Genomic DNA, 11,886 nt, shown 5'->3' on the forward strand with positions numbered 1-11,886 from the left:
CTCGAGGCTATACCTGATCAACTAAGCCTGGGTCGCGAGTTGGGTTGATCATTGACCTGTGCCAATGTAAAAATAAAAATGGTTATTATCATGGTTTTAAGACCTAACTAAAGGGTTGACTAGGAGCAAGATCCAAGTCAGGGGTCAAGATGGTCAATCCGGGTTAACCCAAAGTAATGTAAGAATAAAAATTATTATCATCATAGTTTTAAAAATCGACTTGTGGGTTAACTCAAGGTAAAACCCGAGTCACTAGTCTAGAAGGTCAATCTGAACTGACCCAATTTTTTTTAAAAAATTCAAAATAACCTTGTTTTGACCAAAAGATATATATTAAAAAGTCAATGGATTTTTTATATGTATTTTATCTCGGATTGACTGAGTCACAGGTTGACATGAGTTTTTGATTGGGCTAGGCGGGTTAATTTTTTTTTAAACCTGAACTAGTCCAAATCTTGTGCTGATTAATTCTGTCTAATGTCTACCAAACACAAAAAAAATAAATTATCTAGTTCTATCCAAATCACACCAAACACAGGACATGGATATTATTTGTTCAATCCAGTTTTTATCTCAATTTAATTCCTAAAAATTTATATTTTTACATTTTAATCCCTCAACTTAATCTCCATCATGTTTTAGTCCCTAAATTATGAGACATGAAAGGAAAAAATGTCCAGAAAACAAGAGAAAGCTTTTAGACAGCCACATTCCAGAAAACAAATAAATTCGACATATAATTCTTTATCCATAAAACATTTAATGCAAAATAAATAAATTCTGTTTGTTTGTGCAATCAAAGTTTGCTGGAACCAAACAGAGCGAGTCACACTAATCCTTGTCCCTGGATTCGCTTAGCCTGATGGCCAATCGCCCACTCTTTCATTTCTTAGCTGTATCTTTTTGAAAAAAAAAAAGAGACAGCTCGCCGTAAACGCCGCCAAAGCAGAGCCACGTAGGAAAGGGGTAACCACGGAAGCGAAAGTCTGGAATCCAAACCTATAGGTTCGGATTTCACAGCTGGAGACAGGCTGTCTCCAACAAAGCCCCACTTAACTACATGGTCTGTCTTCCCTCTGGTCTCTCCCTACCTTTCTCTGTCTCTCTCCTTCTCTCTCTCTCGCTTGTTTCGTGTTTCAAGTTAGGGTTTTCTTGATCTCGTTTAGTGGCTGTTGGAATCTCCATTTCTCTTCACCAGATCAAGTTTCTCTGATTTGTAAGCTCTCGATTGATTTCTTTTTTTCTCATTTTCGTTATCGTTTTTATCTTTTTGGATTTTTTCTTGTTTTTCGATGAGATGTGTCTATATTTATATCTTATTTTTACTTCGTGCATGATGATTTTGAAATGCCGATTATCGTATGAGGATGTTTTTTGTGTTTTTTTCCTTAAACTTTTGTGCATGTTTTATGTTTGGTTGCTGAGAAAGAGAAAGAGAAAGAAAATAGAAGGAAATGAAAACGAAAAATCTGACTACGCTTTTCTTTTTTGAAATTGGAGAGCAGAAAATTTTACCGAGGTTAATGTTTTTGAGATTTATATAATGTAGAATATAGAGATTTAAATTTGTTTTTGTATTTTCCGAAGAGGAATTAATGAGGCTGGAACTGTTTCTGTTTTTTTTACAAGAACATGCGCGGTCGTGTGTATTATTCACAATGCAGCCTGATGATAGTTGGGTTAATTATCAATTATTTACTGCATGCCAGTGTTGTTCTTACCTGGTAATGGTTTTTTTTTTGCTTTTGGTGGTGTATAGTTGTTTAATGTTTTTTTCTGGGAATTCTTATGTTGATTTACGAATGTAACTGCTATAATGCGTGATGTCAAATTCTGATGAATCTAATCATTTTGGCTGCTCTTGAATGTCATGGAAAGTATGATGCATGTGATTTTGTCCGAGTCCTTGTAAAATGTGGCCCGCGTATAGTCTTAATTTTGGGCAAGATATGTTCTTCGCAACTCGTCAAATTTGCGATTGGTTGATAAGCAGCCTTGTTTTTTGCAACATGACTCGCTTTCTTGCTGGCTTACGTTCAATTATGAGCTTCTCCATATGTTGTTTTCTTGTTAAAACAGCCTCCAAGGCTTTTAATTTTGTTTGATGCTTCATTGTCTTAATAAAGCCTTTCTGAGCTTGGTACATGAAGGATTTGGGCATTGATATATAATCGACAAGTACGATTGAAATTCGACTCCTTTTCTGAGTATTTTCAACTTTCATGCTATAGGAGACTGGGCTGGATAGCTTGAGCCAGGCACAAAAGATTATTTGAAGTAGTGATTTGGCGTCTTGGCTTGGGATTGGCTAATGTTTGTCTTCATACATGGCTTTGTCATCATTACTGGAGTGCATGGTGATGGTTAATTGCTCTGAGTGACCTGTTGGTTTGGTTTTTAACAAGCTAATTCCAGTATTATTTTTGGAACTGCCAATAAAAATTAATCCTCGGAAGGAAGTGAATACACGACCAGAGGAGGATTCCTTGTATCCATGCTGGTAGAGAGCATGCGTGGAATTCGTGCTTCGGGTAATGCCCCTGACGAGTGCTGCTGCCGATGCATTCGGTGTGGTGACAATTTGTCTAGTCGCTATTTTGATTCTATTTGGTTTGTTGTGCATTGCCTACTCATTTTACTTGCGTTCTCGTGTTCGTAGTCAAGGCTATTTCCAACTCAGTTATTTTAGTGGTCCCTGGATCATCCGGATCATATTTATTCTGTTTGTAATCTGGTGGGGTGTTGGTGAAATTATCCGGTTAAGTTTGTTGAGACGGAAGGGAAGAGTGTTGAATGCCCTTGACTACAAATGGCAGGAAACTGTCTGCAAAGGCTACATTGTCTCGAATTTGGGTTTTGCAGAGCCTTGCTTATTACTCACCCTCATGTTTCTCCTCCGGGCTCCCTTACAGAAGATGGAATCGGGAATTCTTTGTCGCAAGTGGAATGGAAGAACTGCTGTATGTGTTGTTCTCTATTGCCTTCCAATGTTTGTCCTTCAGCTGGTTGCTATACTAATTGGACCGCAACTACGCAAGGATAAGAGTATATCGAAAAGGTTTCCTCATTATTTTACCTCTGCTGCTCATGGGATGCAAAATGCTGCCGCCTCTAATACTGCGCTTTGCACTTACCCTTTATTGAATACAATGCTTCTTGGTTTTTTTGCTTCTGCACTGACTGTCTACCTGTTTTGGCTTGGAAGGCGGATTTTGAAATTGGTCATCAATAAGGGTTTGCAGAAGAGAGTGTACACATTAATAATCTCAGTTTCAAGTTTCCTTCCATTGAGGATTCTCTTACTTGGACTATCTGTTTTATCTAAGCCAGAGCATTTTCTATTTGAAGCTCTTGCGTTCTCAGCCTTTCTTGCCCTCTCGTGCTGTGCTGGGGTGTGTATTTGCATGCTTGTTTACTATCCCGTTGCTGATTCTTTAGCACTGGGGAATCTTCGGGACCTGGAGTTAAGTAGAAGATATGCTGATGAGCACAATGAAACAATTTCCCTTGATGCAAACCAAAACCATCTAGAAGAAAGTGCTCATTTAAGCCCCGGCAGAAACTCTGACGCCTCAACTAAGCGCGGATCAATCTCTTTCAGGGCTTGCCAAGGAGGAGATGAGACTCCTCCAGGGCCATTTGTGGAGCTGAGCCTTTTTTCACCTGGTCGAGATGCAACTCCACCAGGTTCGCCTCCGCTGCTAGGCTGGCCTATGCGCCCCCTCGTGGACCCGAAGACTGGGCAAGGGCAAGGAACTGAGTTCTCGTGGTGAATATCAATTTTGTGATAAAGAAAAAACTGATTGTAAAGGGTTAGTTCCAATAAGGATTTTTATTCTTGGTTTGTTGTCTATTTTTTAGATTTTGCTGGTTTTTGATTACATGATCTGCTGCTTCCTCCTTTTTTTATCCTCCCTTTTTGTAACATTCTTAATCCTGATTTCTATTTGCCTCTTTCTTCCGAGCCTCTTAAATGAAAGCAAGGTGCATGCTTTTCCTCTTACTCGATCATGTGATTATAATTTTTGATCCGCAGGTTTCACGGTAGATTTGGATCAATCTGAGGGAGAACTTTTTATTTTTTATTAAATTTATGATCATTTTTATTTATTTATTTATTTAGAGGCTAGCAGTGGTATTGCTTGGAGATGAAAGGGGGTGTTAGGCAGTGTATAATATATATGTTTTTAAAGCTTATAAAAAGAATATATTAAAATGATTCAAAGAATATTTTTAAAATTAAAAAATTTGAATTTTCGATGAAAACAGGAACAACGTCAACGAACTAAGAAAAAAAAAAAAAAAAGAGTACAATTCACTAAACGAATTTTATAATAATTTAACCATGAAAAATCAAATATTTCAGGTTGTACTATTGAAAAATTTAAAATATTATTTTCATTGCGGTATGTGTTTCGAAGAACCTAAATGGGGCATCTACTCATCTCTCTCACTCGCTCTCTCAAATATTTTATGAATAATGATTTAGTTTTCGCAGTTAATAAGTCGCAAGCATACTGTAGAAGTCTCCGGGCCAGTTCGTTCCTGCAAAATACCATCTTTTTCCATCAACCGAGGTACGCGCACCGGAGAATCTTGGAGAAGGCAATGCAGCTTCAGAGCTCAATATAGTATTTTTCAAGTTTGATGAAAACGTCATTGCTGGGTTCTTGTAGCGGGAAGTGAACTATGCACAGGTTGTTTCTTGATTCCACTTCGATTTTCAGGGGAAATCATCGATGTTTTACTCCCGTTGGGGCTGTGGTATCGGGTGCAGATTTAACCTTCTCGCTAGTGTTGTGATGAACTTTGTCTACCACGCAAATTAACTGCAGAAAATGTCGAAGTATTTTCCTTTCGATTCGAAGACTTCGCCTTGATGACTACGAGTGCCAACGAAGACTGAGAATTGAAGGCATGGTCAGATACTGGATTGGTGTTGTAGGCAAGTTCAAGATTTCCTGGTGGTTGATGATTTTAGTAATCTAGTGCATTCATTCATAGCTTCTGTGGACAGACAAGAGTGGAAGCATATGGTGGCAATTTTTGACGATGCTTTTGAAAGAGATGATCAGCTAACAGTGGAATATTGTACATGCTGCTGCTGCAATGACTTCTAATTAAAAAAATATTAAAATATTTTTTTAAAAAATATTTTAATATTTAGAACGAGCAGAAGTGATCACGTTTTCTAGAGAGCTAACTGGATTTTTTTAGCAATTTAAGCTAGAATTTAGTTATAAAATAAAGGGCATGGACGCTCTTAACATTCTTTTTGTTTCATTGCCTGTCTTGTAAAAAAAAAAAAAACTAAAAACAGAAGTGAAGGTAGAAATAACAGCACAACAGCCTGTCTAAACTCAAGTTATTTCTGATTTTCGAAGGTTATTATTCAGATCCGAAATATGCTCTATATGTTTGTCGCACAATAACTATAAAAAGTAAAAATTTATCTATTTTGAAAAAAGAAACTTCCATGCTTTTGAATACTTTTCTAAAGAAAATAATAAATAAATAAATATTTTTCTGTGCTTTCTCATTTCAACAGTCTGTCTACCTGATTGGTGATCAGGGTTCTTGTTGAAATGCCCAAATACTTTGTGTTTTTCTCATTGATCTTTTGATTTAGGGATTTGAGTGGTTGTTCTGAATTTCTTTTTTCAAAATCTCATTCTGGGGGATTTACCGTTGAGTCTTGTGTTTCCCATTGGTTTCCTTTGATTTGGGGATGTGGGCTCCTCTTCTTGTGTTGAATTTGATATTAAAGGTGAAGACTTTTATTTTCAAGGACTGCATTGATTGATCAGAGGCAGAGTATTGGAGAAAGAAGCCATTTTGATTGATGGGTTAACATATTTGGGGCTTAATGCTACAAAGGATTGGAGCCAATAAAACCAGTCACACTGTTGAGAATTGTGGATTGGGATTATGGGCTGCATTTGCTCGAAGGTCAGTAGAGCCACTAAATATTTAGAGAGAAGAGTCAAAAGAAAAGAAACAACCAAGCCTGCCAGACGGTTATCCAAAAGCGATGAAGTTGTGGTAGAGGTTGATGGTAATGCTAATGGTTCCACGGCTAGTTTGATATCCGATCAACCTGGAAATGATAATGCGGAGTCTACTCCAGTTTCATACGATGAAGGAGAGAAGAAGGCAAAAATCGAACAGGTTAATAATCATCAAAGGATTACTAGTATAGTGAGTATGAGCAATGGAGAGAGAGGAGCACAAGTTGTTGCTGGTTGGCCTTCTTGGCTGACCTCTGTGGCTGGAGAAGCAATCAATGGATGGGTGCCTCGAAGGGCAGATTCATTTGAGAAGTTGGATAAGGTCAGTTTGGTGTATGTCTCTATGATTTGGTTGTTTTTGTATGGTTCATTGATAATGTGAGTGATTTGTCGTAAAAAGTTGGGTTTTCACCCCTTTTAATGTACTTGTATGAGCTTACTTAATTGTAGCTGTCTCTTTCTTGTGCATGGGTTTTTCGATGCCTCAGGTTTAAGCTTTTGCATTGGTCATTGTTTCAAAAGTTGGATGTTGTCTTTGTAGACTATTGTTTCCTGTTTTCTACCCTTGAGTACTTTGATACTCTTGTAAGAATAAATGATTTATTCACCCCTAAAAGTTTTTGAACTTTGGCAAAAATGATGAAGCATGATAGTCTGAGGGATGGAGGTTCTGCTATGTTACTGTAGGAAATGAGTCGTGTCCCTAGAAGAATGGCCTCTTCCCTGAAGAAAGCGTTCTTCTATGTTCTTAGATAAGCACTCCTCTCTCAGATTTGTTTGTTTCAATCAGTTTGAAACAGAAAGTTCCTCAGCAACTTGGCATGATTTTTATTTGATATGCAATACTTGTTTTCTGAGAAACCACCATTTTGCCGTTAAATGTTGCCCGCTCTTTGGCTTACTGCCCAATTCTTTACCCAGTTAGTTAACTTTCCCGCAAATAATGCAGATTGGACAAGGAACATATAGCAGTGTGTACAAAGCTCGTGATCTTGAAACAAATAAGACAGTGGCATTGAAGAAGGTGTGCTTTGCTAATATGGATCCTGAAAGTGTTCGTTTTATGGCGAGAGAAATCATCATTTTGCGTAGGCTTGATCACCCAAATGTTATGAAGCTTGAGGGTGTCATTGCTTCAAGAATGTCTGGCAGTTTGTACCTTATATTTGAATATATGGAGCATGACCTTGCAGGGCTTTTGGCTTCACCAGGGATTAAATTCTCTGAAGCGCAGGTTCATGCTCTTTCTCATTTGAACTTTAACTGCTATAATAATTGATGATGTATTAGTCTGGATTGTAATACAATTTGACAAAAAAAGGAAGAAATTACGACACTCTAGAGTGGCTATTTGAAGAACAGTTTTGAACTTTTTTAACAATGTCAAGATCCACGGTGAAAACTTGCCTAATTTAATATATTGAAGCGACTATCTGAAAACCACCTAATTTACCGCGGATTAGTTCTGTGAAATGGCCTTGGTAATCTATAGTACCACCATTTATGGTTTTTCTTTGTTGAACCACCAGAAAGGCAACAAGATGAAAACCTCTAAAATGAAGGAAGTTTGGAGATTTTTGCCCTCCTTTAGAGAAGCTTGCTGTACATGCAATGATGGTTTTCTACTGAATTTTTGTCTCTGTGATGCATTCTTGCCCAATTTCAAAGATTTTGCCTTTTTCTAGATATTATTTCTTAATAGAAAATGAATGGATTTGGCTAATATGTTACTGAAGCTTTTCTTATCATTACAGGCTGATCTAGATTTTTTCCCTGTAGATTAAATGTTACATGCAACAGCTTCTTCATGGACTTGAACACTGCCACAAGCGCGGGGTATTGCACCGTGATATAAAGGGCTCAAATCTTCTGATTGACTCTAATGGCAATCTCAAGATTGCTGATTTTGGACTGGCAACTTTTTTCTCTTCACCTCAGAAGCAGCCTCTAACAAGTCGGGTGGTTACATTGTGGTACAGACCTCCAGAGCTTTTGCTTGGTGCCACAGAATATGGAGTTTCTGTGGATCTATGGAGCACTGGTTGCATTCTTGCAGAATTGTTTGTTGGGAAGCATATCATGCCTGGAAGAACAGAGGTAACTCCCTTTTATTTTATGGCAATAATGCCTTCATGTATTATAGACTTTGTTAATCATATTGAATCGTTTATTATTGATCCTTGACTCAAAGTAGCAATTTTCTCATGGTGAAATACCCTAAACTATGCATTATGCGACTAGAAGAACACTAACCAAAAAGTTTCCTTTTAATGAAGAAAGTATTTCCGCCTGGTGATCATCTCATGAATGCTGTCTTAATAGACCTGCTGATTAAAAAATCTGTCTTGAGTATTGTCCATTAATGGCTAACTGTTTGGCCACCGTGACCTTGATCACCGCAACGGTGGTTGTATGATTTCTTTTTGGTATGTGGATTTTCCTGAAGATGGCTTCTACATATGAGAGCAGCAAGCATCATGACTTGATTATGGCATTGTTTAGTTTCGAATTTAGGATCACTGGCAATTAGGTTCCTGAAATGTGCTTTTACATTTAATGAAATTATCTTAATCCATCATGCTGTGGCTGTTCAGATTTTCTAAAGCTTAGCCGGGCCTATGTTACTGTCATCTGTTGATTATTATGACTAGGAACATTTATCAAAGAATGTTTGTAAATCTTGGCATTTGGCCAAATTATTTGGGTGTTTTCGGTGTCAAGATCTTATATCTATCATATGTAGGTGGAGCAACTGCATAAAATCTTCAAACTTTGTGGGTCACCTTCTGATGAGTACTGGAAGAGATCAAAACTGCCGCATGCAACCATTTTCAAACCTCAACATCCTTATAAACGTTGTGTTACCGAGACATTTAAGGACTTTCCTTCATCAGCTTTGGCCTTGCTAGATGTCCTTCTTGCTGTAGAACCTGAGGCCCGTGGGACAGCTCTTTCAGCACTTGACAGTGAGGTAATCTGAGCTCTACATTACAATATGATTGCACCTTGTGAATTCTTGTTGAGTCTTTAATGTTTTCAAGTGTGACCCTACTTCAATTGCTATATTTTCACATATGTTGAAGCTGGTATTCAGGTTTTTTTCCCTCTCTTTTTTTATTATAGACCTATTCTATTATGCTTTTCCCCTAGGATTCTTGAAGCAAAAGGCATTGTTTATCTGATTATCATATTACAATCAATTACTTGTTAATATTTAGTTTTGGATTTAAAATATCAGCCTCAGCACTTGGCCAAAAGTAAATCCGAGTCCTGAATGTCCGTTTTGAAGTAAAAGTTTAATCGGCTAGTTTAACTTTGTCCATGCATGGGTAAATTGATGAAAAATAGGTATGGCCATCGCTAATGATGAGGATAGTGATTGGAGCAACATTTATGATGGGTTCCCTTTTGGCAGGTTAACTGCCACAATTTGTTTAAAAAATAGATGCCCTTAATTATCTATTTCTATTGGTGGTATTGTCACGGTTTATGATGCTTATATTGACCTTCTTTGCATTCCTTTCTGTTAATTTGCAACTTGCATGCTTAAATGATTAAATCTCAGGAATTTTTTCTCTTCTCCAGTTCTTCACGACAAAGCCTCTTCCTTGTGATCCATCAACTTTGCCGAAACACCCACCAACCAAGGAGTTTGACGTTAAGTTTCGGGATGAGGATGCTAGAAGGTAAGGAATATCCCTATATTATTTTCTCCTGACGTCTGTCTTTTTGACAAGAGCTGGACGAGGCCTTCTTATTGCATTACATCAAAAGCAGTTAAGCTGCTCCTTTTCCCTTTGTTATTAATAACAAAAAAAGTTGTTTCTGTGACGAATATAGCTCAAAGTAATGACAATGTTTATTTTTGGATCACTGTTATGCTTTAATTAGATACTGAACCATTGAACCTGACGACTATTTGTTTAGCTTACATCACTAATATGAACTTGGCAATAAAAAGGAATATAAATCTTGAGCTGGAAAAACACAGACGGTTCTTGAATTTCTAATTGATTCAATGATGGAGAAATCCTCATTTAGGATCTTTTATCTATTCACTCATCATTAAAGTTTATTTTTTCTGCACTTTATTTATGCTACCTCTTTATCATCTTGCAACCAGGAGGAGAGCAACTGGAGGTAAAGGGCGTGGATATGAATCAACTAGAAGGGGTTCAAAAGAAAGTAAAGTCATGCCAGCACCTGATGCCAATGCGGAGTTGCAAGCATCCATACAGGTAAATTTTGACAATACTTTCCTGAAGCTTCCTATAGTCATTTATCTTATGGAGAATTAGTTTCTTAGGTAATGGTTTATCTTTGTTTTATGTCTGATATAGAAGCGGCAAGGACAGTCTAAACAAATAAGCATTAGTGAAATTTACAATCATGAAGAGGATGGTGTTTCTCGCTCTCCTGTTGGGCCTGCTAAAGGAACAGCAAGAAATATTTACTCACATTCTGGCCAATCGGTGCATCCTATGAACCTTGAAACTTCACATAATATGAACATCAATGAAACTTTCAGGGCTCCTGGGCAAGACTTTATTTCTTCAAGGCAGGCTGCAGAGTTGAGAGCTCAGAGATCTTTCATTGAAAGGGGAGCGGTCCAGTTGTATGGATTTTCTAATTCAGTTGCAGTTAGAGGTGATTCACAGTTTCATGGTAGCAGTTCAACTAATCTGAATTCGCACTGGCCAGAGGGGAGTTTTAATGCTAGATGTAACAGTCTGGATGATTCCTCCCACGGTCAATTAGGCAGGCCAAACTTCTCCAATAAGAAGCCTGGTTTGGATTCTACAACGGTAATCTCCATTCTTGTTCTTGCCATGATTCATTCAATTAAAGAAGTTGAAAATAACAACAAAAACCATGACTCCTCTCATACAGCCATTCCTTGTTTTTCGAGTGGAACTGGACTTTGTGAACTTTTAAGTTAGATTACACGAAAAAATAATTGAAAGGTAAATGGAAGGTTTGTTGCTTACTGCTCTTGATATGAGTTGTTGAGTGACACTGGCTCTTTCAAAATCCATGGAAGTCTGAATCTCAGCGATGTGCTTGCAAAGTTAATTCCATGTATCCCTTGTTTCATAACAGAGACCTTGAATGGTTATTCTGAGACTTCTCTTTTACTTGGAACTTTTTGTAGATGTGTACTAATCAATTGCACTTTTTGCTTGTGGCCTCAGGGTAACTCAACAAAGAAAAGCCATGTCCACTACTCTGGACCATTGGTGCCTCGAGGAGGAAACATTGAGGAAATGCTCAAAGAGCATGAGAAACAAATCCAGCGAGCTGTGCGTAAAGCTCGTTTGGACAAGAACACCAGTGAAAGGGCACACACTGAATCACTATTTTATCACGGGAGGATAAATGGTAGATGACCCCGGAGAAGTTTTGACTGAGCATCGCAAATGACATAAAGCGGGGCTATTCCTTTGGGAATACAATGACGATTATGGAATATCAGTGGCAACTTTCCATCAGATAGTTACAAGCATCTCCCATAACTGGCATGATCTTGAACCACAAAAGGGAGATACATGAAACGCCATTCAAATCCATTACTACCAGTGCAGGACAAGACTGGCCTTGGTTTTTTTTTCTGACGCCAAGCATGTTTATGCCAAATCACTATCTTTGGTCCTAGCATTGTCCGGTTTCAAAGGTATGCTTTTTGCAGCTGAACATCTGATTTTTTGGATCAATTTTCCCCATTCTGTGGCGAGGCTGCAACAATCCCAATTGCCACTCCAAAATGTTGCTCAAGTTAGCTTTATAATAATACTACACAAGTGTAACTTGCTCTTTACTTTGCCCTAGTTGGCACATGCTGGATAGCAATATAATGAAGGAAAAAAAAAGATTTATTTGA

The 11,886-nt window shown here is 37.8% G+C and overlaps 2 protein-coding genes across 3 annotated transcripts; both read left to right on the forward strand.

Moving 5' to 3' along the window:
• The first annotated feature begins 1,055 nt into the window (after window positions 1–1,055).
• Window positions 1,056–4,003, forward strand: LOC133702234 (uncharacterized). Of its 2 annotated transcripts, none has more exons than XM_062126522.1 (2): window positions 1,056–1,216; window positions 2,232–4,003. In XM_062126522.1, the coding sequence occupies exon 2, from the start codon at window positions 2,535–2,537 to the stop codon at window positions 3,771–3,773; it is 1,239 nt and encodes a 412-aa protein (XP_061982506.1). In that variant the 5' UTR covers window positions 1,056–1,216; window positions 2,232–2,534; the 3' UTR covers window positions 3,774–4,003. The 2 variants fall into 2 exon arrangements, with proteins under 2 accessions (XP_061982506.1, XP_061982507.1); XM_062126523.1 differs by having other exon boundaries at window positions 1,063–1,216; window positions 2,127–4,003.
• Window positions 4,004–4,152: 149 nt separating this feature from the next.
• On the forward strand, window positions 4,153–11,886 carry LOC133702233 (probable serine/threonine-protein kinase At1g09600). Its single transcript, XM_062126521.1, has 8 exons — window positions 4,153–6,330; window positions 6,958–7,242; window positions 7,788–8,105; window positions 8,752–8,979; window positions 9,594–9,694; window positions 10,132–10,246; window positions 10,349–10,813; window positions 11,201–11,886. Exons 1-8 carry the CDS (start codon window positions 5,929–5,931, stop codon window positions 11,393–11,395), a joined length of 2,109 nt encoding a protein of 702 aa, XP_061982505.1. The 5' UTR covers window positions 4,153–5,928; the 3' UTR covers window positions 11,396–11,886.

This window comes from Populus nigra, chromosome 8 (genome assembly GCF_951802175.1).
Source record: "Populus nigra chromosome 8, ddPopNigr1.1, whole genome shotgun sequence".
In the NCBI taxonomy this organism is placed as follows: domain Eukaryota; kingdom Viridiplantae; phylum Streptophyta; class Magnoliopsida; order Malpighiales; family Salicaceae; genus Populus; species Populus nigra.